This window comes from Zonotrichia albicollis, chromosome 21, assembly GCF_047830755.1.
Source record: "Zonotrichia albicollis isolate bZonAlb1 chromosome 21, bZonAlb1.hap1, whole genome shotgun sequence".
NCBI lineage: Eukaryota > Metazoa > Chordata > Aves > Passeriformes > Passerellidae > Zonotrichia > Zonotrichia albicollis.
In genome coordinates, this window is record NC_133839.1 from 6925950 (window position 1) to 6953633 (window position 27684).

The 27684-nt window shown below is 48.1% G+C and overlaps 2 protein-coding genes and 2 long non-coding RNA genes across 4 annotated transcripts; 2 read left to right on the forward strand and 2 right to left on the reverse strand.

Annotated features, from left to right (window-relative positions):
- Positions 1–1165: 1165 nt before the first annotated feature.
- On the reverse strand, positions 1166–6238 carry ZDHHC12 (zDHHC palmitoyltransferase 12). The gene is made up of 5 exons (XM_005490577.4): positions 5815–6238; positions 5363–5499; positions 4366–4452; positions 3088–3254; positions 1166–2604 (listed from the first exon to the last, which is right to left on the reverse strand). Exons 1-5 carry the CDS (start codon positions 5897–5899, stop codon positions 2295–2297), a joined length of 786 nt encoding a protein of 261 aa, XP_005490634.2. The 5' UTR covers positions 5900–6238; the 3' UTR covers positions 1166–2294.
- Positions 5375–7313, forward strand: LOC113459719 (uncharacterized). Its single transcript, XR_003381223.2, has 3 exons — positions 5375–5506; positions 6415–6600; positions 7132–7313. It is a non-coding gene; the product is annotated as an uncharacterized LOC113459719 (long non-coding RNA).
- Positions 7314–7969: 656 nt separating this feature from the next.
- On the reverse strand, positions 7970–23006 carry ZER1 (zyg-11 related cell cycle regulator). The gene is made up of 15 exons (XM_005490578.4): positions 22849–23006; positions 21892–22042; positions 21178–21614; positions 20099–20275; positions 18898–19012; positions 18275–18421; positions 17875–18048; positions 17122–17337; positions 16438–16479; positions 15983–16102; positions 15432–15547; positions 15132–15320; positions 14095–14192; positions 13720–13822; positions 7970–12754 (listed from the first exon to the last, which is right to left on the reverse strand). Exons 1-15 carry the CDS (start codon positions 23004–23006, stop codon positions 12697–12699), a joined length of 2301 nt encoding a protein of 766 aa, XP_005490635.1. The 3' UTR covers positions 7970–12696.
- On the forward strand, positions 12749–20242 carry LOC141731352 (uncharacterized). Its single transcript, XR_012583381.1, has 2 exons — positions 12749–13177; positions 15878–20242. It is a non-coding gene; the product is annotated as an uncharacterized LOC141731352 (long non-coding RNA).
- Positions 23007–27684: the final 4678 nt, after the last annotated feature.

Consider the following 27684-nt stretch of genomic DNA (forward strand, 5'->3'; position numbering starts at 1 on the left):
GGAAAATCAGTGAGTTAAAGGTGATTTCATTGCATTGTAATTTATCTTGTAATTATACTTGATAAGATAGATTTTCATGTCTTAAATTCATAATGTTAGCTCATTGGGCAAAAAGGGAAGGGTTCTTAGAGATAAGGCATCTGATGCAAACAAGGACACAATGGTTGCTCTTTCAGTTTTTCACCAGATGGAGACAGGAGTGGGACTAAGGCAGCTGTGCTGTAGCTGGACACAAGGATCTAGGGAATTGTTAACCAAGGCAGGTCCCAGAGCTTCAGGATTCAGTGAGGTAAGAGCTCTGTTTGTGCAAACCAGGCATATTTCACACTCAACCCAGATTTCCTATTTTCAGAGCCAAGTATAGCTGCTTCTGAAAATTCCCATGTACAAAGATCCTTTCAACCTCCTGCTCACCCTGGCAGAGCACTGGCCTGTTCAGAGCAGGATACACATTTTCCTCACTCTCTTGGAGTGGCAGTTGCTGTTGGCCTCTGTGCTGTGTTCTGTGGCTTTAGTTCAAGGCCACTGTGCAGTGGGAGGCAGCACAGCGGATTGTTAGCACAGGTGAAGCCTAGAACTTGGTTTTAAAGAAAGAGTCATAGACAATTTAAAAATGCATATTTAATATTTTATTTTATAATTTATGGTTGAGTTAAAAAAAAAAAAAAAAAAGGTAAATTAACACCCAGGTGTATTTTAAAGAAATACCAGACAGAGCAAAAGTGCTTTGAGCTGTTGTACCTGCTGATAAACTTTCACTTGACTGATACCTGAAGAACCAGGAAATGCAGTGTGACAGATGATCAACACTTCAGCAGCTACCACAGCAACACAAGCAAACTGCAGAATACTTCTGAATGGTGTACACTTATTTACAAAAACAATCCTTAGCATTCTGATATCCCTCTGATAAAGCTTCTACCCTGAACAAAGCAGACTCTGCAGAGATTACAAACTCTGGAGCTGATCAAAAAAGGGATCTTTTGCTGCATTAAAATTGCTTTTGGACTGTCATGCTGTATTAGTAACTACACTATTTTTTCATGAGTATTCATCAACTTTAAACCCTGAGTGCTTCTGAGATGGTGTTAATTCCTGAGCCAAGACAATTAAGGCACAAGACAATTTTAGCTAACATTTTGTTGTGGTGGTTTTTCTTGTTTTGTTTGTTTTTGTTTTAACAGAAAAAGGTCAGGACTAAAATTCACACCACAGCCTTTTTTGTTTTAAAGCTAAGATCAGTCATCCCAAACTTCCTTTTAGTTCCCCATGGAAATCTGAAGTATGACTTTTTATTTCAATGGAAAACAGATTCTTTTGCTGCTATTCTGAAAGCTGTCAGCATCTCTCATCTCAGGACCTGGCAGCTTTTCTCTTCCATTGAAATTGTATTATTTTATTAGAATGTCACTAGTGAGGTGAGGTAGTAGTAGTTTTACTAGCAGTGTTACTTTAGGCATGAGGTACCCACCCCTCTGCTCCTGCTTCTCTCCCTACAGCAAAGGCCTGAGCACAGTTATCTGCAGAAATAACTCAGTAGCCAAGGATTACTTCTCTATCCAATGGAAAGTGATGGTATCATTCTTCACTGACTTGATTCAAAACAGTGAATTGTTAGCAGCATCATCAACTTAAAAAGCTGTGAGGAAGCTGCTCAGGGCATCACAAAATACAGGTTAATTATCTCATAAGATTATTTGGATGTCTTACAGCTCTTTCTTATGCACATTAACAGTATTAAGCCTTAAGTCTTCATGGAAAGCATTAAGTTGAGGCATGTGGACAAAATAAAATTTGCTTTTGGCTCTCTAAATACTTACTCAAATATTTCTCTTACATGCCTGATGCTACTGCCAAAAGGCACTGCAGTTCTCACAGTCAGAACTTGGCTGAAAAAAGGCCACAGGAATTACACTGATCCTGGCTGGTTTTATCTGTAATTGCTGCTGTTCCCTAGCAGCAAAAGGCAAGGGAGACCTTGGAGAAGAGAAGTGAACATGAATCTTGCATTTCTTCTTGAGAGACAGGATAGTGGATGCACTTAACAAAAGGAAATCAATTTAGAGATACCTTGCTCAGTCTGGAAATCAGCACTGCTGGCTTTTCCCTTCCCAGAACTGTATTCTTGCCTTTAGCAGTGTTGTTTATATATAAAAAAATAACCCTGACTATCCCTTAAAGGTAATTTGCAGATGAACAGGTTGTGGAGCAGGTTGCATAGTCCACGATGTGTTGAAGTTCAGTGCAAGGAAAGTTTTACCCAGCAGCCTGCCAGGTGTGCTGGCACAGTGGGACTAGACAGGCTCAGTGTTCTTGTGAAAATAGATGTTCTCCCATGCAGTGAGGTGGCGTGAGCAGAAGAATCTCCAGAGATTGAGGATTATCCCTTGGTCAAAGGGGTTCTCCAGCTCGGAGTGCCGCAGGTAGGAGATGCGGTGCTGGGACATGAACTCCCAGGTCGTGGTGTTGCACGAGATCAGGTACAGGTGGGAAACAAGCAGCAGCAGGACCACAATGGTGAATATGAGTATCAGGAGGAAGGACACAAGGAGGAAAATGTTGTGCTGCAGCCACTCCCGGGATTGTTCAAAGTAAAGGCCTGACCTTTCAATTCAAACAGAAATAAATCTGTAGTTAAAGAAGCAGAACTAGTTTCACAAAGTAAGCAAACCCGATGACACATTTAAGTTTGATTCATAACTAATGAGCTGCTAATAATCCTTGGCTGTAGAGAGTTAACATACTATGAAGTCCTAAGAGACTGCACCACAGGGATTGGAAGCTAAATTTAGAAGATTCTGTTTCCCTGACAGCTGTGAGACACAATCACCCTGGGTTAACTCCTCTCCTCAACAGCTGGAACCCTGTTGGAGTTTCCAGCACTTGAATGTGTAAACAAAGATTGTGTTACAGGGACTGAAGCAAAATGAACAATGAAACTTAAATTACCAGAGACTGCTCAAGACTGGGGAGCTCCAGGATGCAAAAGAGGGTGAAGATCCAGAGCCAGTCTATGTTCTATGCCAGCCCAAGGAGCACTACAACTACAGCAATCTCAGAGGTCCAAAAGCCATCTCCCAGCCTTACCAAGCAACATGGCCTCCCCACAGCAGAACCACAAGCTGCACACTCAGGTAAAGTATGAACAGAGGGTGATTCCTTTCTCCTACACAGTTCTCAAGCCAGGGGCAGTGATGGTCGTAGCGCCGCACGCAGTGCTGGCACTGCTGGCAGTGCTTGGCTCGCATGGGTTGCTGCAAAACACAACCAGGAAAAGAAAAAACTTCACTGGCTATAGTTCATGGCTGTCCCACTCCCATTTGATAGAAGAGAACATCATGCAAATCTGGCTTTCCCCACAATATGGTCCCTAAAACACTTGTGAGACAGCAGCACATCAACATTGCTAAGACAAATCAAAGGGATTGTGATTCTCCTGGTCAAGACCCACATGAGTGGCATTCAAATTAAGTGATTCTCCCACACTCCTCCTATCTACACATTTTCTTTATTATCCACCTATTACAGGAAGTCCAGCGTGCCAAGGAGGGAGACAAAGCCAATCAGTGTAGTCAGGAAAGCATGAGCCCGAGTATTGGAAAACTAGAACCACTACTATCAAACAGAGTGGGCAGGATTGTGATGCTTTTTGGGGATGTACAGAGAAGTGCCTCCATGTGGGTACAAAACACTTGCACAGAAAACAGCTCAATTATCGGGCACAGAGAAGGTGAAAGACCTGGCTGAGAAAAGCAGTGCTTCCTAGGATTTGTCCCCTGCAGTGTATAAATGCTTTGCCAGCTTTTCTTCTTGCAATAAGCTCATTCCTTGTGGCTGATACTCTTTGGGAATTTATGGGAGCTGGGGTAGTGTTTAATTTCATTAAACTGATAAGGATCATTCTGAAAACAAGCCTTTCTAGGCTTAGGCAAACTGTTTTAAGAGCTAATTTAATTGCTGTAATTTCTCCTTCATGCTGTCTTTTACCATCCAGGCCAATGTTTTGTTGTTTTAAGGCCCTGAACAAGTTCACAACAATGAGCAGTTCCCACAAGTTACACTCAGCTGCTTTTCTGGCTATCAAGGTATTTTCAAAATAACTTTTTTGACAGCACTGCAAGGTCTGGCTGACATGGCAGTAAGAATGTGGAATACAATTTTCTCATGGCAAAAAAAACCATTATTGTTTCTATAAGCCAGCAGGGACTTGTTTCAACCTTGGAAAACTCCACTAGTACTTGTCTAGCTACACAGTCTGCCCAGCCTCCTCTGAGCAGCAATTACAGACCACTAACAGCAGCTGAAGAACAAGATAAGCTTTCAAATCACTCATCCCTTCCTCTTGCAGCATGTTCTGGATCCCACCTTCAGCAGGCAGTAACCGCAGCGCCGCAGCTTAATGTCACCTGGAAGCTGAGGGATCACCACACCTTGGCCTTTATCTTCACCTTCCTACAAAAAAGAGAAAGGAATGGACTGAGAGTTCTTGGGCTCCTGTCTAAGCATGACTGAGCTGTCTTGCTACTATACTTTTACTTAACAGTTACACAGTGCTTGTTATCTCTGTCATTAGGAACAAAATAATTCATTAGAATACCTAGAGCATCTGCAGACAGTTATGGTACAGTGAGAGAAAACAGGTTACTGTAACCCTCCAAAGAATGTTAGCAGAGAGGCAGAAATAGCTGTGAACAAGATATAGTCTGGGACAAAAACAAGCTTAGACTTCACTTCTAAACACAATAACATCTTTTTGGTATGAGCAGTGCTAATTAGTCATACACAGCCAACACTGACATTAATGATGGATTACTAAGATTGATTTTGTCCTACAGTCTATAAGGCAGTGAACCTTAAGCAGACTAGCAGTTACTGAAACTTTGCATCTCCATTTATTTCACTTGTAACTTGTTTGTGGATGTGTCCTCTGAGAGGGCAACAAATCCATAAAGAGTTCAATAAATAGAGCTGCAGAGAGCACTGTCTGCCAAGCCTGCCCTTTAATTTGGGGCCTTCTTTGCACTTGTACCACTTAGCAGTGGTTATTGTAAAATAGGTCATATACCATTCCACAGGGCACTGCAGCCTCTGCTCTAGGAGAGGACTTGAGCTCAAATGGCACAGTTACATACAAGGGAAGTGTGGTGTGAAAGGCATATGTAAAGCCTGTAAAACCCTATTGCTGTTACCAAATACCAGTGTGAGACAGTCTGTCCTCACCTCCAGCGGTCTGTGCATGTGTCCTTCATGCCAACACAACAGAAACTGTTTCACATTGTTCTTATCTACCAGAGTGGAAAAAGTAGAAGAGCCTATAGATTTTACAGCTACTCCACTTTGTTCTATTCATGAAGGGATCTACCTTCACTTCCTCTTCAGGCTTAACAAAACCCGGATCCATGAGAGACACCTTGAAGTACAGCAGGATCGAGCATAAAACCAGCAAAACGAAGATCAGCGGCTGAAGCAGCTCCCCGCGCTCCTCTTGCTTTTGCAGATCTGAAAGGTACCCAGAAAAGACAGAGAGCAGCAGCTCCTTGTGAAGCCTCCTGGATTTTTCTCTCTGGCCTCAATAAAGGGGACCCGAATCAATGAAGAGGAAATGGGGAGAGGCTGAGAAGGGACTCCCCAGACCCCCGCTCTCGGGGCACCCCCGGGCCGCGGATCGCCCGTGTCCCGCGGGGGCTGCACAGCCCGACCGCGATCCCCGTCCTGTGCCCGCGATCCCCGTCCTCCGCCTGCCCCCGGGGGCGGAGCGGCCCCGGCCCGGCCCCGGCCGCCCCCTCCCCGCTGCCCCGGCGGGCCCCGCCTCACCCGTGCGGTGCAGGAGGAGCCCGAGCGCCAGGGCCGCGCTGAGGGCCGTGTGTGCCGCCCGCACCCAGCGCCCGCCGGGGCCCATGGCCCCCCGGCTGCACCGGCTCCGGGGCTCCGCCGGCCCGGAAGGCCTCCGGGCAGCTCGGGCAGGGCCGGACGGGACACGGGCAGCGCCCCGAGGCGGGGCCAGGGCGGCCCGGCCCTGCGGGGGAGGCTCCGCTGGGCTGTTGGGCTGGTTCCACTCCCAGAGCGGGCCCGGGAGCTGCTGGCTGGGACGCCGCAGACACCGTGAGCCGGTCCCGGGCTCCTTTTGTCCCCCACACCGCCCCGGCGTTGTTGTGCCCTGCGGGGCCTTTCCTTGAGGAATGTGTCTACCCTGAGCCCTTCCCGCGTGTCCTCCCGCCCTCAGCCCGGGCTCTGGCGCGCAGGGCTGGGCAAACTCCTCAGAACCTCCGTTACACCGGGGCTGCTGGGTGTACGGAGCTGGGGAAGGCTCGGGCAGCAGGCGCCGTTCAAAGGCTCCTCGAGCTGGTTCCCAAGGTGCTGCTCTGCGCTAATCCTGCCCTTGCTAATGTGGATATTCCATGTGTTGGTTTCCAGCCCCAGGGAAGAAGCGAGGAGAGGCTGTGCCTGGCTGGAAACAGCTGCACGGCCCCATTAACCAGAGCCTGGAGAATGCCTGACATAACTCGAGGAGGGATTTGGTCTGGTTGAGATGGCTGCAGTCGAGAGGCTCCTGGCGGGGTGAGGTCACTGAACCCTCCCGAGGGCTGCCGAGCGCAGCAGGTGTGTATAGACTCAGCTGGAACAGACACCTAAAAGCAATTGAATTGCACTTGAGATGCACCTTCAATTGCACCTTTGATTTTTGTCTCTTGCTAACAATTTAAAAAAACCCCACCAATGTGACTATAGCACATATATATTTACACTTTGAGTGTCTAAGGGAGATGAATATTATCACAGATCTGTAAAAGTTCCAAAATCAATGTTTTCTCTTTAACTCCTTTCAGTTTTAACCTTGCTGCATTTGTTACCTTCTTTTCCAATAAAAATTTGGAAAGAAATATCATATTTATAAATTTATACTCCAGCACCTGGTAGTGGATTCCTTGGTATTGTTTGCCCACAAATTTAATATTTTAGCCTCTTCAGATGAGTCAGTGGCCATGTGCTGATGCCAGGAAAGCACCTGGTTGTGTGGGTCACTTAAATGGTTTACCTTAGACAGCTGGGTTGAAATGTCAATAAAAATTGTAAACTAAATTTCCAGCAATCATTCAAACTCTTTAAACTTTTTTTTTTTTTTAATTCTAGGTAAATGCAAAGCCTATGGCTCTCTTCCCTCAGACACCTCAGGCTATACTGGTGCCCAGAAAAAGGTGGGTAGTGTTTTTCTTTCTTCACAGAGAGGTGTAAATTTTAAAGCTTAATGAAAGCAATTTGAGTAGTACTAATATTATCCACTTGAAAGTAGAAACATTTTGATGTTCTAGAATAATGTCCTAAGGAATATATTCTCTCTTTTAGATTAAAATAATTTGGTGCATGTTATTCTTTTCATTTTCTCCTTCAGCTTTGAAACCTGTCTTGCAGAGATCAGGGCTTATCTCTTGTCTCAAGGGTTTTAGCCTCCGTTGAAATTAGGCTCAGTTACAGGAAGTCTCTACTAGAAAGTTTCTGAGGAGAATCTTGGTTCCTATGGCATCCCAGCTCGGAATGCCATGCTGCTGGCAGGCTAAGGTATCTCTCTGGACTCTACAGCACAGCATGTTTTTAGAGGCAGTTCAGTTTCACACAATGCTCCTCCCATCCTTTCACCTTGCTCCTTTACAGTGACCACTGAATGAACTGGCACTGAGCCCTGCCAGGACCAGGGTCTTACAAAGGAAGTCAGGCTGGCCTTAAAGCAAATTGGCTTTTCCTAAGTGCTCAGATCCTGCCCCTTCCAAAGCCCAGGCTGTGGAGTGTGAACTGCAGACACATCACAGAGTTCAGAGCAATCTGGACACTCAAATATTGTCCTGATTTTTTTCTCCTCTCACACAATTTCCTAACAATGCTTTCGTCCTCCACTGCTTTCTTCTGTTGACAAGCAGTATTGTGTCTTTTGGAGTGATGAAAGGCAAAGGCACTGAACAGCATCATCAACACGTGGCAGTTCCTTTCATTTTTAATTAAATATATGACAGCCAATGGACCAATAATGTACCTAAATAAACCACATTCATAGAACAAAGGAAGAAGACACTCTTGAGCACTAGGTTTAATACAGAGCGGGTATCCAACGGATACAACAGAAAAGTTAATTCATTCAGAATTGTAAGGAAGCAACAGTTGTGCATTTTGATTTTTTTGCTCAGTTTCACCAGGTACAAACATTTGAACCAGGCCTCAGCATCAGGCAGGTCCATGGACAGAGTAAAAGGAGACGCTTGCTCATTATAACTGAGGGTATTTTCATTGCAAAACAAGGAAATACATATTTAATTAGCTTAAAAACTTTTTTTAAAACAAGGAAAGAGTTACAGAGAGGATCAGTGACAATTACATGAAATCAAAACAGTCTGCTAAAGCAGAAGTGTTTCAGTTCAGCAGAGTATCTCACTCATTCCTCAAGTGCTCTCTTCTCCTTCAGCCCTCATGTTGCTTTTCATCTATTCCTGATGACTATTGCCCTCTGTGCTTCATCCACATACATGGTTGTCATGGAGACCAGCTGTTTCCCCACTTTTAATCCTCTTTTTCCAGCACAAGCTGTCCTCCAACACCTGAGCTGTGGCAGACTCCTCCCTAAACAGTCTCAAGGAAATGTCTTTTCTATGGGTAGTGCCTGACTGCAGTGCCCTCTAGCTCTTGCCCTGCTGGTAATTAATTGCCTTTTTCAGGTAATGAGAGGGAATTGACTCACAGCTCCAAGACTTTTCTTCCCACTCATCTTTTGCAGAGAGCAGAGTGACAGCAGCAGAAGCCCAGCCAAGGTGACAAGCTGGGTAGGATTCAGGCTGAAGAGGGTAATTTCAGTAGGAAGGTGCAGAGAAACAGCAGCCATGGTGCAGATGAATTATCTGCAGTGTTCTGATTGCCACAAATATCAGTGCTAAACTTTCTTGGCTTGGTCTAGAAGAGAAAGTGCTTCTGGGTGTTAAGCATCATGCAAGTAGATGCCAATCCTTATGAGCAATTCCTCCCACAGATTTTGTAAAATGGAAGCACTGGTGGGAAGTTGCTCACCAATTTGCTCTTATCTGCTCCAGAGAACGTGGACACCTGGCACTGCTGGGTCACTGACAAGGGCCAGGAAGGAAACCACACACAGTTCAGGTAGAGGGTTCCTTTGTTGGCACAGTGTTTGCAGGGAGCTACTGAGTCGTGTTCGTGCTCTGCTTGCCAAGCTTTGGAATATTAAAGGCAATGCAGTAGTGAAAACATGAAGAGTCTGAGTGGGCCAACAGCTACTGAGCACAAGGAGCCCCTCTGCAATATCCTCACATGCTGTGGACTTCTCTACAGCTGGATTTTCATTTGAAAAATAGAACCCCATTCTGGTTTCCTGAGCAGGGTTGGTCACTGGCTGTATGATTTTGTGTGGAGCTGAAGTTTCCTGGCTTGTTCCTTTGATCCAGCAAAGCTGGAAGGCCCGAGAGGTGTCCTTGGAGCAGTCAAGCATTTCAGGGTATCAAACTTCCCCTTTTACATTAAACCTTCATCAAAAATCTGCACTTTGCCCTCCCTTCCTTTGCAGAACATTGATGTGATGTCTACAGGCAACTCTCCTGTTCTGTCCTCAGCTCTGGATCTCTGGCACCAGTTAAATCCTTGCCACCAAAAACCGTTTTCAGGTCATGCATTATTCCGGTTGTTTCAGTTAGGGAAACTGAGGCCCAAACTGGTTTCAGGAACTGTTGGATTGTGCTCTGGTGCTCAAAGGATATTTTTTACTCTTTGATCCTTACTGAAAGGAAAATGTTATTTTTCAGCTCACGAAATCTTGAAGACACTGAAGTTTGTAGGCAAAGCTCATGTTACTCTAACAGGGGTGTTATTCCTTTTCATGTGCTGCCTCAGGCATTTACCTTGTTGGTGGCCTGAGTCAAAATCTTACGTGAGGCTTTCTGCACTTGCCCAGTTAAGAGTTCTCTCTTTCACCTGGGAATGGTGACAGATTTCAGCAAGCTGAGCTTTTCTGTCAGCCTGGCCTGCTTCCATTCATCTCCTTATTGCTGGGAAACTGAAATCTTTTTATGCTGGTTTGGGAGGTACAGCTTGCTGAGGGTCTGTGAGCAGTGAGAACAGAGGTTACCTCTGCAGTGTGAAACAGCTTTGATGCAGAATGGATCTTGTTAGTTTGGGATGTAGCAGGTGAGACTCCAGTAACTGCTCAACTTGTGGAAGCACTGGTTTGGAAAACCCAAACCTTTGGGGTCTCAAGGCAGACAAAACCAAGCCATTGGTTGTCATTAGCCTTGATGCAGTTGTGCCAAAGTCTCAGAGTAGAGCTGAACTGCTGGGCTTGGATTGCAGTGAGAGGCTGGGATCTGCTCCAGCTGAGATGGAGTTGCCCAGCTCCAGTCTCCCCAGTGTGGCAGCTGCTTTCTGGGGACAAGGCTTTCTGATACCTCCCATCTGTCACCTGTCCCCTTCTGCTCTACTCCCACCCTGCCAACATGGCCAGAATCTTGAGTGCTTTTTGTCAGCTGGTTCAAGATTTCAGTGACAGGAGCTTTCACTACATGGGCTTTGGAAAGGAAGCAGATGTGGTGGGTGGTACTGCCATGTGAAACAACTTCCCAAGGACAGCAGCACTAAATGGGGAGTTAAAGAGCAAAGCCTGACTCCCCTAACAACCAAGGCTGTATTTGCAGCCCCCCTTAGTTTTGCATCTAGAAGGAAGGATTAGCAAATGTTACACAGCAAACTGATCTTGAAATAAGCTCATAGGGACACAAATTCTTGGGAAACAGGAATAAGAGAAAAATACATTTCAAATGACTGCAAAAAAAAGTATAATTTGTCAAGTTTTGCAATCTTATGAAAACAATTTAAAAGTGACACAAAAATATATAAGTTTGAAAAACACTTAAAAGAAAAAAGTACAGATCTCACAATACCAAAACAAATTGACGTATGGTTAAAAAGAAAAAAAAAAGACATTGAATAACACCGTATTGGCAGTAAAAGTAAACCTCTCCAGGCAGTTGTGTTCTGTCAGTTAAAGTGTCAGTTTGTGGATCAAGGATCCATCTCTAACGTGCTCACAAGGACAACATGAACTCTGAGCATTTGCAGAGCCTCATAGCAGCGACTCAAATCTGAGAGCAAAGTGTACAAGGGAAGAGAGCAGCGAGTTACTGTGCTCTGAGGCCTGAAATGTGCCAGCCTGCATGGCCATGGGCCCATCTTCCTTCTACCAGGCACAACATCTTTTCTGAGTCCCTTCTAAGGCAAGATTTGTCAAAGAACTGTGTTGAGCAGTGGGCTGTGATATGGACAACTGTGCTGTTGAGTGCCTGGCTGTGAGGCAGAGCTTGGCCTTCAGCTTCTTGAACCATTATAGGTCTGGAGTGTCACAGGGGAAGACCAGATCAGTGGGACTCTCCTGTCACCTGTGTCACACAGACTGGGACTGGGACTGCACTGGTAAGTGCTTCTGGGAGTCAACAGCAATAGGGCCTTCTGCTTCTGAGGGTAGGGGGAGATGTTGGGGTGGAACAAAAGGTGCTATTGCCCTTCAGAGGGTGCCTGGAGACTCCACACATCCAATTCCAGCAGCTGTGCTGCAGTGAGCTTCCTGGGAAGGGAGATTATGATGCTACTGAGCACAGCTTGTGATGGCAGATTAAGGAAGGGCAGAACAGCTCCAGTCCCCTCCTGGGACTTGCCCAAGGGGGTACAGCTGCTCAGGACCAGGGCCCAGCAGGGTATAGTATACAGAGGGAAATACTCTGGCTTTGTAGTCCTTCCTTACAAAACAGAACACTACTGAAAAAGGTGGGGAAGGACTGGAATGAAGATGTGTAGCCCTTTGTGAACAAACCTTGTGCCTTGTTGCACAGGCTCCCTTCAAGCCAAGAAGGTATAACTGGTTCTGCTGCTCATCCCTGACCTTCTGAGGCTGGCTGGGCTGGCAGACCCCACTGTACTGCCAATGGGACAAAACAGACCTCTTGACTTTATTGGGGAAGTCTTATTTCCAAATGACCCACACAGAATTAGCAATGCATCCATTAATGTGAGTCTTCCATTAAAAAGCCCTTAAGGGAGTGAATTAGCTTGAAAAGCCTTCCCTAGTTTCTCCATTTCTAAGTCTCACTAAAACTTCTTTTTTAAAGAAGTTCTTTTGGTTTATCTCTCTGGTATTGTGTCCCCCAACCTCTCTAACCAAATAAATAACTCATCACTGCCCCACTGAGCAGCCAATGCTGATTCAGGACTGGTGTTCTTGCAGACATCACAGGACCTCATGCAGTACAGCAAAAGGGAATTTTCTAAAAAGTGGGAAATAAACGTCACACTAGTGATCACACAACTAGGTGTTCAAGCTCATGGTCATTTGAGGCTCCCTGTGTGGTCTAAAATAAATGGTTAAAAGATACATAATGTAATTGTCTTTGTTTTTTGTTTTCTTTTTATACAGAAATCTTACACACAGAACTTCAACCTGAAACTTCATAACAAAAAAGTCCACTAAGTTAAGGAAAGCATTTTGTTGTGCAAAAAGTCCCTCCCCCCTCCCCTATTCACCTTCATCTACTGAGGGTCTCACACACACACATAAAGTTTCCTTCCAACGGGCAGTTGGTAAGAAAGAGTCCTCCCTATGTACAGTGAGTTAGAGAGAAGCTGGATACAGTGCTGGCAAGAGGCAGTGGGCGAGTGCCTCTATCTGGAAGTGTCCATGTTCTCCTCCTTAAAGTTACTGCAGTGCTCTATAACTTTCCTATGGATAAAACAAGGACAAGGAGAGAGGGTTTAGTTTAAAGCTTATTGCACCTGAGCTGTGGGACAGTAAGGTAAGAACTGTCCCAGAGTTGATTTCTGTGTTAACAGTGTCCTGTTTGTCTCTGAGACACAAACTGTGTCAAAACCAGCAAACTCCACAAAAGCAACTTCCAGTTTGGAATGTCAAGTTATGGTAGTGCATATCCAGGACCACCTGTGACCATTCATTCATTACCCCCACACCCAAAACCTCAGATGCCTTTAAATCCCACCAGGAAATACATTAATACAAATGTTTGTCCTTCACTGTGCTGTCACCTGTCCCACCCCACACACTGTGTGTAACTCTGACTGTCTTCTGCAGGCTCCAGTGCCCTCCAGAATCTAGGAACCCTCAGCTGTGGGAATACCTGCTGCCCAGGTATGTATTCCCAGATCTCTACCCCTCTCTTCTATTCATCCTGCAGGTATGAAATTACAGCTCTCACTTTACCAATGATCAGAAACTGCAGCTGGCTTTTGCAACTCTGAAAGGATGACTCCAAAGAAAGGTGTCATTGCAAGGGTGATGGACTCTACCTTCTGAAGAATGCTTTCATTTTAACTGTGCAGTTGGCAGTTCAGTGACAGGCCAGTATGATTCTGAAGACAGGCAGCCCACCCAAGTACAGGGAAAAGTGATAACTGAAGACCACTGGCCTAAGAACTGCAATTAGCCATGTGTCTCCCTTGCTCAAAAAGCCAATCTACATCCCAGCTGCTTGGTAATGATCTGTGTGCACTGCCCACCTATAAACATCTCTAGTATTCTGTTTTCAGCCTCTTTTCCTCTGCTTCTCCTCTATCAATTCATACCTCTTGTACAGATCACTACAGGCCTTGCTTTGGTGCCTCACTTAGGGGAAGAATTAAAAACTCAACTAAGGCTAAACTGGGAGTTTGTGATGTGCACTGGTGTCCTACCGGGCCATTTCCTTGGTCTCTTGTCGTGCTGAGGCCATTTTAATCATGTCCTTCAGGAGAGGGATCCCACCTTCTTTGATCAGCAGTGGGCAGTACTTGTCAGCTGCAGAGAAAAGAATAAATCAGGTCCTTGTGAACCCTCACATCAGTGTACAAAGAGTGGCAGGAGGGGAAGGAGAAGAATCAAAACAGTGAAGGAATTTCCTACACACCAGGTCTAATTAGCTTTATTTGGCTGTGCATGCATCCCTGCATGATTCAAAGGTTTTCTCTACCTACACAGTTTATCTTGCAACACCTTTTCTGCTGACAGCCTCAGGTTCACCCTCTCAGCTTCTACAGTGCAGGCAATATGATTTCAAAAAGAGAACTTACGGTAGACAGAGACCAGGTTATAGAGTGCCCAGGTGGCCCAGTGCTGGCTGACTGGGGAGATCCCTTGTGGAAGAAGTCGAAGGATTGGTTCAAATGACCTGCACAGAAATATTATAGAAGTTGTTAAAAATCCAAGAGCTTCTTCTTTCAACACCTTTGCCACTCACAGCAATACAATACAGCAAGGGATCTGCTCATAGATACCACAGCAGTAAATCCATTGGCATTTCAAACATTCTGGCACCAAGGCCATTCAGTGTCCCAGGGCAGTGCTGGCAGGATTGCAGCCCCCACCACTTCAGCACAAACACACTGGTCAGAGAAACAGCTGCAATGAAGGCAACTGACCACAGGAACTGATTTCCATCTCCATTAGGCATTTCTTCACAAGAGCTGAAATCCAGCAGCACTGATCAGTTTGAGGGACAAAGCCAAACTATACCCGGGCAAAGCTGGCTGCACATGTGCAAGGGTTCCTGTGTTTCTTCTGACAACTATGCTTTACTGTCCATAGTGTAAACAGGCACTGGAATGCCAGTTCTGGATCCCTGCCAAGCACTAAGGGAATTCTGAGTACCTGACAGCCTCTTACAGGAAGGGGTTTAGAGGACTCCAGCAGTTGTATTAACCTTTGAAGGGATTTCTGGTACCTGTGCCCCAGAGAAGAGTGAAAGCATGTGACTTTGGGAAGCAAACAGACTTTAAAGGACAGATTGCAAAGGACAGCAGTATCAGAGGAAAATGCTTAGGCAGCCCCAGACAGACCATGTTTTTCCTGAACTACTCAATTTCAGCAAAAACTTGCAGGAGAAATTCTGCTGGGCTGCCAAACGTCTCTCATAGGAATTGTGAGGTAAGGTGTCTAATTTCAGCATCTTATGTAACATGTTTCAAAGGAAGATGGAAAACCCTCACTAAAGAAAGATGTTTCTCCTTCACTCTGAACAAGCCTCCATGGTAGGCTCTCTCTCTTGGTGTTTCCTTCTTATGACAATCCTGGCTCCCATGTGAATGGGCCAAACTTTTCCACTGCTCACCTGTAATTGATATTTCTCCTGGAGTTGATATCCCAGCTCTGGATGGCTGCCCACATCCTCTTCACAACTTCTTCTCTGTGAGGCTCACAGATCCCCCAGGCCTCTAAACCGTCAAACATGATATGGGAGAGCACTCCACAGGCATTATATGACACCTCAATCCCATCAGCTTTGCTCTCCAGCAGGTTGCTGCCAAGAGAGAAGAGATCACTTAGAGCTGCTGATGCAGTAAAGATTCACAAGTCTCCAGGTGGGTCAGGAGGAGATCAGAGCCCAGCTGGTGACCAGCCAGGCACTCACCTGAACACACTGATGAACTGGGAGGTCATGAGCTGTGGGCGGAGCTCCTTCACCTCTGCCACGTTGCCCAGGAGGCCCAGCATGTTACGGTGCAGCTCCTGCTTCTCTGGGAACTCCTGGCCAGGCAAGGAACAGGATTATACACAGGCAGGACTCTGGTGATGCTGAGAACAAGCAACCCTAGGAAAAGGCTGTACAGCACATCTAGAAAAGCTCGGTATTTTTGGGTAGTCAGCAGTGGCCCCTTGGCAGGTGCCAAATGGTGCTGAAGGTATGTGTGAAAAGGGAGGATCAAAACCAGGCCCACTGTTCACTGCTTGAGGGGGCTGAGCAAAGATGGGCAGAGGGGAAGATGTGTTCACTGTAAGTTTCTCTGTTTTACTGGCTGGGTGGAATGATGTGAGAAAGAAGAACTTACACAAGTTTTTTCTTTCTTGTTTGTGAAGTGTAGGAAGTAATGCTTGGAGAGGAGCAGAGCCAGGGATCCTGCCCAGGCACCTGCACCTCCACTGCTCCTGTCAGCATCTCTCCAGAGACAATCAGACACTTACTTTCAAGCACTCCAAGAACAGTTTCATGCCACTGTAGTTAAGGAACATCTCACAGTTATCTGGGGTCTCATCAGTGATGTTCCAGAGGGCACTCCAGGAGAACTCCATCACCTGATCACACTGTAGGGAAAAGGACAGAATCAGAGCTTTGCTAATGCAGGAGACTGGTGCAAACCAATCACCTGTTTCCTCTCTGGCATCACCCCAGATGACTTCAGAGGTAAGAAAACCTAGTTCACTTTCAACTTGTCAGTAAGTGGGTTTTTTGTTTAATATTTTTGCCTCTCTGTCACATTCCCCTGCCCTCACCCTGGAACAAGAAATTCTGCAGCATCAGCTGAGATGTCTTGTGTTTGTCAGAGAAGCTGAGCTGGCACTCTGGGCTGATTTCCATGCCTAAGTCAGACTGAAGAGAAAGTACTCTATGTATGTGTTTTTCTTTGAGAAACACTCACCGTTTTATCAGCCAACTTCTTCTGAATCAACTTTAGCATTGTCTGTGGGCAAAGAAAGAGGAAGAGTGAGAAACAGTTAAAAAATCACGGACCTAAAACTTAACCAGCCCTGCAGTATCACAGCAGTTATGGCCAATTTTGATCTTTTGCAGAGAACCTATGTGATATATCTTTCTCTAAACCAGTGGGTCATGTTCCAAGCTGTAAATGTTCACAGAGCTGAAATATGCCCCAGTCCCTGAGCTGTTGAGTTTGCAGTTGAGTCAGTTTTGAGCTGTATGACAAGATCTGGGATGCACCATAACTGCACCAAAGCAACAGCCCTTGCAGTTCTTGGAAAAGGTGGGGCATATTGTTTGATTTGGGAAATTGATGCAAACTTGGGGAGAAGCAGAAGGAGACAGTCACAAGGTGGTCCCAGATCTAGAAATAACCTGATGTGGTGAGGTCAGGTGTTAGGTTACAGTGCCTTCCTGCCCTCACACCAGCCTGTCTCTGAGATCACAACCTCCAGTGCTGCTAAGCAAGTAAAGGGTTGGGTTCCAGGAGAGCTCAGCATTGCTGGGACACTGGTTCCCTTCTGTGATATTGCAAGGATGGATCATGGCTGGAGGCATTCCATGGGCAGCTGTAAGGGAATTGTCCTAGGTTATGGATAAGCAGACACCTTGGGACCATACCAACCATGACAAACCCCATCTTGCCCACAGCTTCTTTGTGGTCGTTGTCCACCTGGCAGACCAGGGCGTTGCAGAGGTGCACAGCGATGCGCTGGATGGACTCGTCCTGCCGGCTCTGGTTGAGGATGTTGAGCAGCAGCTCGTTCACTCGGCGGTACTGGAACTCCAGCTCCTCGGGAATGCTGAAGTTACACAGGGTCAGGCAGCAGTTCCGCTGCACCTGGGCCAAAAGGAAGCAAACACTGGGCCAAGTGGCTACAAAAGCACAGACCCCACCATCTCGTGTTTCCTTGCTGCTTGGTACTGAAAGCATCTTCTTGCCTGACTACAACTGCTGAGATTTCTCTTACCCTCTAATCTCGTGCTGTGCTTTAGCCATGCTCCATGACCGTCACTCCAGTCTCACAAGGCCACTCAATTATCCAGGGCCCATTGCTTTCCAAGCCAGTTCCTCACTGCCTATTAGCTCTCTACACAGCTGACTTCCAGTACAGAGATTTGAGATGTTTCTTTCTGTTGACTCAACATGTCCTTTACCCACAACAATTTCACCCCACAGCCAGTGCTGGGTGTCTGTGTGTCACACACATGCTTTGCCCACTGTTCATGGATAAAAAGGAGACCAGGAGAAGACCTGGGCAGGCAGTAACTTCTGTTTAACTCCCTGCAGGCAGAGGAAACCCAAATGCTGTCACCAAGCTAAAGAATTGATACAGGGAAAGAAGACTGTGGGAACCAAAGGTGCCTGGGCTCTTACTGTGACCTCCTGGTAGGACTCCATGCCATTGAGCACCACCTGGATGACCTGGCGCCGCAGCTTCACGCTCTGCTCCATGCGGTACTCGGAGTTGGTCAGGTAGAACAGCGCGGCGCTGCCCGTCACCTGGATGTTCTTGTCATCCTTGTGGCACTTGAGGGCTGTGATCACCAGCTGCAGAGAAGCAACACAGAGCTTCAGTGCCACAGACTTGCTGCTGATTCTTGGGGTGATGTTAGAAGCCCTCAAGGAAAGCGTGGCCCAGGCATTGCAGGAATGTGCTTAGGAAATGAAGACACCCAGTTCCACTGCGCTACTGGAACTTCCTCTGGAATGGCCTGGGTGGAAAACAAGACTGGGAGTGCAAAATTCCCCTTGTCAGGGTGAGGCCAAGGCTTACCTGGAGGGCTCTCAGCAGCTGGCTGCAGCGCTCGATGCGGGCAATGTCGAAGAGCAGGTTGATGGCCCGGGAGGTGATTTCCGGCCGGTGCTCGGTGTAAGCCTCGATGGCATTCAGGACTTGCTCTTCGTTCTTGTCTCCACTCACCTGGTGTGGAACAGCAAAAAGAGTCAGGGGAGAAATGATGAAAGAGGAAAAGCAACATGAGAAGCAAACTCTGGAAGGTCAAAGGTTATACCTTCCCTCTGCCCTAAGAGCAGATTCAGCCCAGGATGAGACAGAGGTTGAGTCACTTTGCAGTCCAGAGGGATGAGAAAAGGCACCTTTGGGGCAGAAGGATGCTACTCAAAAGTAGGACTCCTACTGTCTTAAATCCTTCTCTGTAGTCACAGACATCCTCCAGGAAGGATGATTTCTCCATACTTTTCTCCAATGTTTTTCAATCCTTATAAAAACTATGTGGGGTACAGGTCTTGCTTTCTGGCAGTTTTCTTGCATTACGAAGTAGTTATTGAAAGGTCAGAGCTCAGCTGTCACACCCAAGACCCAAAGAACTCCACTCTACTGGCAGCCAGGGTTCTCATGTTCTTTCAACTTCTAACAAGCTCCTGCAGCCTCCTTACCTTGTAGGCTGGAATATGGGTCAGGCGGCAGAGGGATGTTTCAAAGAGGCCCAAGAACTGCAGTGGTCGTTTCAGGCCCCGGAAGGGAGCAATGCTGCTCTTTGCTGGCTCAATGCTGGGGTGAAAACACAAGAGATTGCACATGTTGGTAAAATGTTTTTTCTTCAGGTTTCCTGCCACAGAGATGGCTGCCAGCCCTCCATTCACTCTGACTGTACTGCTTCAAAGCTACACTTCATTTTATACCAGGCAGCTGCTTGTGAACATAACTCTAAATACTCATCCCAGGTGATCCTGAGTGAAAGGTGAACATGCTGAATGGAACCAGCAGAAAGAATTACTGCAGACAGAATGCAGCTTTCCCAGGTAAAATCTGTCCTGGAAATTCACTAGTTGGGGTGGAAATTTCCTCTTAAAGGGCTGTGGATTTGGATTTCACTCATCCAATGTATTTGTAATGTGACAGACATGCTAAGTCTGCTTCTGTGAGCATGCAAGAACACTGTTTTGGCTGCCATATTCCTCGTTGACCAAGAGCCAGTGCATTTTCACCAGCTCTGGTGCAAAGGAGCCATTACTGTCTCACTTTTTTGATTCTGTTCAGCAAGGGCTTAATAGGAGGGCAGAGCTCTTGGCTGATGTGGAAAGCCAGACCTCTAGGTCTGCCTCTCCTGAGGGGCACCAGAGTTTCCAGGGGTTGATCTACCCAGTATTCAGGTCAAATCTGAAACAGGCCTTTAGATTCCAAGATCCTAAAACACATATCCCTCCTATAAGTGCTGATGTATTGACTCAGTGTATAAATGTTCTGTCAGAAAAGCCTGGATTTCCACAAGAGTAAGAGGATTCTGTGTAGGAAATGTGTAAAGGGCTTTGGAGTCTTTTCAGAAAAGAATCCAGCAGAAGATCCCTGGGAGAATGTGTGTGGGGAAAAGAACTGAAATACTTCAGATATGCATGGCAGGCAGATGGGATGAATTCTTTATTACTCTTACAAGTCCTTACATGTGTTGCATACAGCAATCACAGCTGATTCTCACACCAGTCTCTACTGTCAGGGGAACCTGGCAAGAGTTGTATTCTACTTTTTAGTACTGATTAAACCAACAGAATTTGAGAACTCAGAAGAGGGAATTGTTCTTAATTCATCTTTGACTGATGTATCCATCCAAGCAGACCTCAGGAACTGCTGTTCCCTTACCTTGTCTGGCCCATCTTCTCCTCCATGCTGGGGATAGTGCAGTTCTCCAGCATGGTGTGCCCTGAGATGTCGAGTGAAGTGAGGTTCACCAGGTTCTCCACAAACAAGTTGAGAACCCGCCGGGTCAGCTTGAACTTGTAGTAACTGGACAGGTGGTCTCGAGAGATATCCAGGTGCCTGCAAGTGACAGAGAGCATCTCACAGCCTGGAAAGCATTAACTGGGGCTTCTGCCTCCCTGCCAGAGCCAAGTGTGATTATTATTTATCATTATTTCCTTCCCAAGATACAGGAATGTGGTTGTGTAGGTTCTGGCAGCAGCAGCTGGCCCTGTGTCTAACCAAAGCACACAGGTATTTGGTAGAGAGCTACTTGGAATGGACCACAGTGAGTCATCTAGCCACACATCACAAAGGAAATTGCTCCAGGCTCAGAAACTGCCTTTTCCAACCTCCATCACAGCAGCCACCTGAGCATTCCTACCTGGAGATTTAGATGCACCAGAAGATCTGTGCATCCCCAGAAACGTATCTTGCCTCATCCCACAAATTAAGTTGCACAGGTTTTTGTCTGCTTCCCCCATCTTTTATTTTTTCCACCCCAGGCTATTACATTATCCTGATTTCTTTCAGGTATTTAAATGCTTAAGCTTTGAGGAATTCTTGCTGTTAAGGGAGTGGTGGGACAAACTGACCAGCATTGTGTGCAGGTGGGGTTCCTTACAGGACAGAGAGACTTTGCAGGCTCATACTGAAGACTGGAGCAAACATCCCACTCACAAAAGTGTCATCTACCTATTGCACACCAAGTGAGGGTGATGAGGTCATATATATGTTGGGTTTTGTTTTTCCAATGGGAAGTTTCTACTAAGTGGTGTCTTCTTACAAGCAAAATTCAGGCTGGCTTTAGACATGTCAGATATGTACAGTGATGAGTACAATCAGGGAGCCTGTTTACAGGAAGGTTTATAAGCTGAACCCAGCAGTGAGTGCCTCTCTGATAGCAGGCAAGAAGACCATTCCTGAAAGACCTTTTCCTATCAGCTGGAGAAGGATAAAGAAGGAAGAACAGATGTGCTGACCTGAGCTTGCGAAGCTGTGCAATCACTTGGATGTGCTCCTCGGAAAGGTCCATGTTGTAAAGCACTAAGGAAACCAGACTGTCCTTCCACTGGGTGAGGAATGCCACGTCACTGAGCTGGATCCCAGAGAGGTCGAGCGCCGCGAGCGAGGCCAGGGGCCGCAGCAGCGTCTCCACGTTCACGCCCTCGATCAGCCGGCCCAGGTTCAGGATGCGCAGGCGGCTGAAGCCCTCAAAAGTGAAGTCCTTGACCAAGACCTGGCGAGTGGGGTTCACCAGGCAGTCGTCCTCGCAGCCCCCGGGGTTCTCCTCCTCGTAGAAGATATTGCTGCAGCCAAAGAGGCTCAGGGAGATCAGTGTGTGGCTGAAGCTCACCAAGGTTTGCAGGCTCTTGGCTGTCAGCTTCTCACAGTTAGTCAGGTAGAGCTCAATAAGATCCTGAAAAAAGGGAAATCAAGGTTAGAGATATTTCACAGGTGAAGTGCCCACCCCGTTTGCCCCACACCTCCCACTGGAACAGCCTGAAACCATGTATCACCCAACTTGACCAGTGTCCTATGCCATTCCCAACAGTGGCTTTGGGAGAAGCGGAGGTTAGTCCAAAGAAGGCTTGGACAGCAAAGGATGGAGCCTTGGGAACCTCTGGGTGTCTGGGATTCCAGCTGGTGCCTGTGCAGCAGTGCTGCTATGTACTGTGGCAGCTGTGCAGCCCCACCTGCTTCCTGATGGCCTCCAGGTCCTGGTCCTGCACAATGTGCTCCCGCAGGTGGATCCGAGCTAGCCTGGTGCTCCGTGGGTCTGAGAAGAGGGTGAAGAAGCTTTCATGGGGCTCAAAGATGCTGTCTGTCTTCACCAGCTCCACGTACCTGTGTGGGGCAATGGTGTTAGCACAGCACAGGCTCAGCCACAGCTCTGGAACCTGCACTGGTGACAAGGAAGTGTGACAGAGTTGTGAGCACACCCCAACCCACCCCCTCCCAGTATCACCCAGATCAGCCTTTGGGGCAAAGCAGCTCACCCACCTCTTCTGGCACGGAACCAAGGATCCCTAGGAAAATTTTGGGCAAAGATTTGTGCAGGACTCAGCGTGTGTGAGCAAACTGGATTCTAGCAAGCACAGACTCCAGGAATTTTTTCCCTAGCTGTTTAAATGTAGTAATTTGATTTTTTCCCCCACCATTTTTCAGAAAATTAGCGGGCCAGAATTCTCTGCCAGACTTTGTGAGCACAAGTTCAGCCAAGAGAGACTGTGACAGCCAAATTACATAAATCCCTGGAAACAAGTTGCTTTATAAAACTATGGGAGCAGCAGCCTTAAAATTTAACATGTGTTAGCACTTTGCACTCTTATTTCTCTGCTTGGACAGAGTGTTGTAATGCTCCAGTGATAGGAAATGGGAAAGCTTCTTTGTTGCTCACTGACATTCTAGGAAGAAGCAGTGACTGTTTCACTCTGGGTTTACTCTTTTCATTTCCCTTTTTACAGCATCACGTTGAGCTCTGACTAACTTGGAAAGGGTGACTACCACAGAAATCAGAATGACAGCAGTACAAAAGGGAACGCTTCCTTCTGAAGTTCGTGCAAACCCTTATTTGCCCATATGATCAACTGGAGAACTAAACCCCCCTTCTCTGAGCTGCCAGCTCCTCCCAAACCAGGCCTGGCACGTACTCATTGACAAGCTTGTCACAGATCTCGCTGGGCAGGAAGATGTCGGGGTGCAGCCGCAGAGTTTCGTTGTCCAGGAGGTAGCAGAGAGTCCCCTCCAGGTTGCGAAGGCAATAATCAGTGCACAAGGTCATCAGAGACTCAGGACTGTCAGATGCCATCTTGAGGGAAATGATGGGAAGGGGAAGAGCACAAGGAAGCGTTTGATGCAGGAGATCCTTCACTCAAATGAAGTCCTGGGATGAATTTATGGGGCCATCAGGATAGCTGTAAGCAGAGAAGGGAAAAAAGATGCATTGAGAAAGGCACAACTGCAAGTGTCCCACAAAGCTGTCACAGCAGAAGGATGTTGTATTTACAGCTCATCACTCTCTGACCTCAAAAGGGCCTGCAGCAGTTTGGCCCCTCTGGCAGTGTGCCCTTAATTCCTTGATATTCCCACTCCAGGGGGATACTGTGGGAATGAGTTAGCGTGATGTGTTTGGAAATTACTCTACACAGCAAAATGTTTCCTCATTGCAGGGTTATCTGGCTGACAAAGGCCCTCAGAAAGGGAAGTGGTAGAAGCCACGTTGCTCGGTTTCCTTCAGGGTGGGTTGGATAAACCAGCAGAACATTTACTGTCAGCATAATCCTTTGTAAGGCACTGGTGGGATTGTGGCCCTGTATCTCCTGCCTGTCATTCTCTTTGCCAACACTCCAAGTCAAGTTTCATTTTCAAGTTCCATGTTTCTCTGCAGTGCCAAGCCAGAAGCTTCATGCAAGTCCTTGAACTGGAGGGTGAGGTGGATCAGAAGGCAGAGGGAAACACAGACTGCTCTGGGATCCCCCTGAGTGCAAAGGCAAGGACTGTGACTGTGCTGGACAACTGTACATCCAGCTCACCCTCACCATCCCAAGTGTGTCACAAAGAGTGACTAAACTGGAAAAAGGCAAAGTACTTTTGCCCGTCTTCATTTTTAGAAAAGGATAAAGGATGGGTGAGGCAGACAACTGGGGGAAGCTATTTCTGTTTTCAGACTTGAAATGAATGACCTGGCTGCTCTGGTATCAAGACTTTCTCAGTGGGGCCCCAAGGGACCTGTCAGAGAAGCTAGCTTGAAGACCAGCAGTGACACTTCACTTTCAAAGGGTCAAATCACATTACAAGCAAACCTAAACTTTTATAAATATTTCCACAGACACAAAAAATTGCGTCGAAATGTTTATTTTTGATATAAAACCTGTATCTTATCAAAAGTCTGTCCCTGCTGGCCCTGAGAACACTGATGCTGTGGAGGTAGTTGTTATTCTCTGCACCACAGCTGAGCAGCCATTGCTGAAGAAGTTGTTGCAAAATGTCCTGAGCCATATTCTGTTTCTGATCTTTATCCTGCAGCTGCACATAGCAGGACACTTGTGTGTCACCAGCTCTCTGCTCCTCTGAAGCCTCTGCTGCTCTCTTTCCTTCATTACTGTGGTATCAGTACAAGACAGAAGAGTTTAACTTCCATTTCTCAGCTTAATCACTCTGAAAGTAATGCTGAGGCAAAAACCCCCAAAACTTCAACAATTGTAAAAATTATACTTTAAAGTCTCTCCAATCATGGTGTTAAGGGTGGAACTTGCTCTTTTGGTCACTGAGTGCTGACAGGGGGTCACAAGAACATAAAACTGAGACTTTTCAATAGTGCCACAATAGCTCCATTGAGGTGCATGAGGTCCAATCAACAAAAATGGAGAGTTTTCAACTTTGATAAAGGAGGAGCTCCACAATCCACAGTTCTTAACTTTGGGGTTAACTAAGGTGAGAAGTCAAGGCTGAAATGTGCCACAGAGTGCACAGTACTGTCTCCCTGGCTGGGAGGTCCTGGCAAAGGGAATGCAGGTGGGAGGAAGCTGTCCTGTGTCTGCTTTGGAGATGAATTAGCCTCACCTCCACAACAAGTCCCTCTCGCAGATTTTGCCTGAAGCTTGCTGGAGAGAATCTTTCCAGAAAGGCAAGATCAACAGGAAGATCTGAAGCAGCTGGGAAGCGTGTTCTGCTGTCCCTACCAGTTCCCCTGTGCCACCAGCCAGGAGGTCCCTGCAGCCAGTGTTCTTCCACTGTTTACTACCGACGGCCAGAGAACTCGAAAACAAATTCCCATTGACAACCTATTGTCACGTGCAGCTGGAAAAGGCCAGTGCTTGGGACTTGGCCAAGCAGCTCAGAGCACCAGAGGGCAAGGACTGCCTTCCTGTGGCTCTGACAGGCCTCTGCTCCCCCTCTGCTGAGGCCAGCACAATGCAGCTGGCTGATCTCAACCCTGAAGAAATCAGCTGCCCTTTAACTTCTGAGCTCCCCGTGATCCACCAACACAATCCCATGCAGAAGTTTAATATCAAGAATGGTTCAACTGTCCCACTGAAATAAGACCAAAGAAAAGCTTTCAACCTCCTGATTTATTACAGATATCTGAGCAGCTGCTGTGATCTTTTCTCGAGGAAACAACACAAGCTGGCCTCTCCCTCCTTAGACTGAAGACATGACACCTCAGCAGCAGAGAGGGAAATAAAAGTGCCAATAGCTGCCCTGATCAATAGTGTCTCTAGTCATAACCTCCATGTGTGACAAAAAGAAAATAACTGGAGAGGCTGGAAAAACATTAACATTTGTCTAACTGTTCTCCTCAGGAAGCTTCACACAGGATGAAGCTGCCTAGTGACTGCCACCAGTGCTTTTCCAGCAATGAGCTTCCTGGTGCCACGTGGGTTTTGGTAGAGTTAAAGAAAGATGCATGAAAAATGCTGAAAATTCAAGAGCAAGAACTGAAAAGTGACCAGAACTTCAGCTGCCAGTATTTTTTCCAATTTATTTCTCTGACAGGTTTCCTTCCATCTTTGTGCACCAAGGGACTGAGTTCCTCAGAGCACACAAAAGCCCTTCCCATGGGCACACAGCCCTGTCTGTGCAGTAACAGCACCCTCCTGCCATCCACGGACCCAAAACCAGGAGCAGTACAGGCAGCTCTACTCACCCCCTCCCCAGCATCCAACACCCCTCAGGCTCTTGGCAAATATTGCTTCTTTCCAGGCTGCATCTGCACTGTTACAGCATTCCCTGCTGCACTGGCACACGAGGCTGGGGACTCTCCTGGGGCTGCCAGTGGCAATATCCTCTCCCTTGGACTTCAGACCCATCATCTCTCGCAGCCTCTCTCCAGGCAGTGCCCGGAGCCAAGCCAAGCCTGACTCACCGTGGCTCCACGCCAACCACACAACGTTTACGCTGTTGCTACAAAAATGATTGGCAAAGCTGACTGTTCCAGCATCAGGGACTCATCCAAGGAGAGGGCAAACAATATGCACTGACATGAGCTGATTACAGCGACTTCAGAATTACAAATGTAATGTAAATGCAGAGTTTGGCACAGGTAATGCTCCGAAGGGAAACTGCACTGTCACTTTAGCTGGCATCCTGCAGCTGTAAATCACTGTGATTCATTAATTGATAGGACATTGCTGCCTCTGTGGCGAAACACCATCCCTTCTGACACTAGGGAAAGTGAAGTAGGAGAAGACGGAACTGGAACTCTCCTCTGTCCCAGCAAAGCCTGCGACTCCCAAACTTGTCAGGCAGCCAGGCTGACATCCTAAATGAGACGGCTCTCACTCGCCGGGGAATGCGTTGATCTTTACCTGCCTGCAGTAAGGATGTTCCTTCAACTCACTGAATTAAATTACATCGCGGATTTTCATTCCATGGGTCACCTGCCCAAGAACCCTACCTGGAGTCCCTGTCACGGCTCTCTGGGCGCTGGGGCTCCATCAGCCCGCGATGGTGTCTGCGAACCCCGCGGGCGGCGCTGGCTCCGACCCCGAGCCCTCCCTCGTCCCCGAGGCACTCAGAGGTCACCTCGGCGTGCAGCGCCGGAGCTGCTGCCGCGGGCCGGAGCGCTGCCCGGCGGGGCCCGGCTGCTCCCGGCAGCCCCGGGGAGGGGATGGGGGCTGCGCCGGGGGCACCGTCCGGCACTGCCGGGGGCGGCCGTTCCTCCCCCCGCCCGGGCGGGCAGGCCCTGTTGCCCGGGTCGGGCTGGGGAGGGGGGCACCGGTACTCACCTGGCGCCATGGGGGACTGGTCCCGGCTGGTCCCGGCTCCCCGGGGCGGGCCGGGGTCCGCGTCCTGCTCGGGCCCGCTCCCCCCACCGCAGCCTCCGCTGTCAACAAACCCGCCGTCACTTCCTCCGCCCGCGCCGGAAGCGCCAGCGAGTCCTTCCCCGGAAACACCGGCCCGGCCGGAACGCTCGGTCAGCGGGGACCCGGCGGGGACGTTCGGTGACGTCACAGTGCCGTGACGCCACGCGGCGGAGGCGCTGACGTCACCGCGCGGGGCAGAGATTGGCCGCGGCGTCCCGGCAGGGCCTCCCCGGGACGGGCCGGCGCAGCCCGGCCTGTCCCTCGCTCAGGGGCCGCGGCTGCCGCCGCCGCAGAGCCAGGGTCCCGCCGCGCCTCCTCACTGAGCGGGGCCATTCCCGCGAGCCTCGCACACGGTTGCCATTGGCATGGGCCGCAACGTGCCCGGGACAGCGCGACCACCCCGCGAGTGTCCTCAGTGCTTGGGGCAGCGGCTGCTCCAGCCCGCGGGGGCTCTCCTGGCGCTTGGTGCCTGGGGAGGGACCCACACCGTGTCGAGCAGGCCGGGGGGCGCGGGGAGTCGGGACAGAGCAGGGACCGGGCCCGTGGGGCTCCGAGAGCGCCCCGAGGCGTGCAGGGGGCGGTGCTTACCGGACAGGGGCGGGGCTTACCGGACGGTGAATGCAACGGGCGGGGGCGGGGCTTAGAGCTATGGGCGGAGAGGGGCGGAGCTTTGCACGGAGG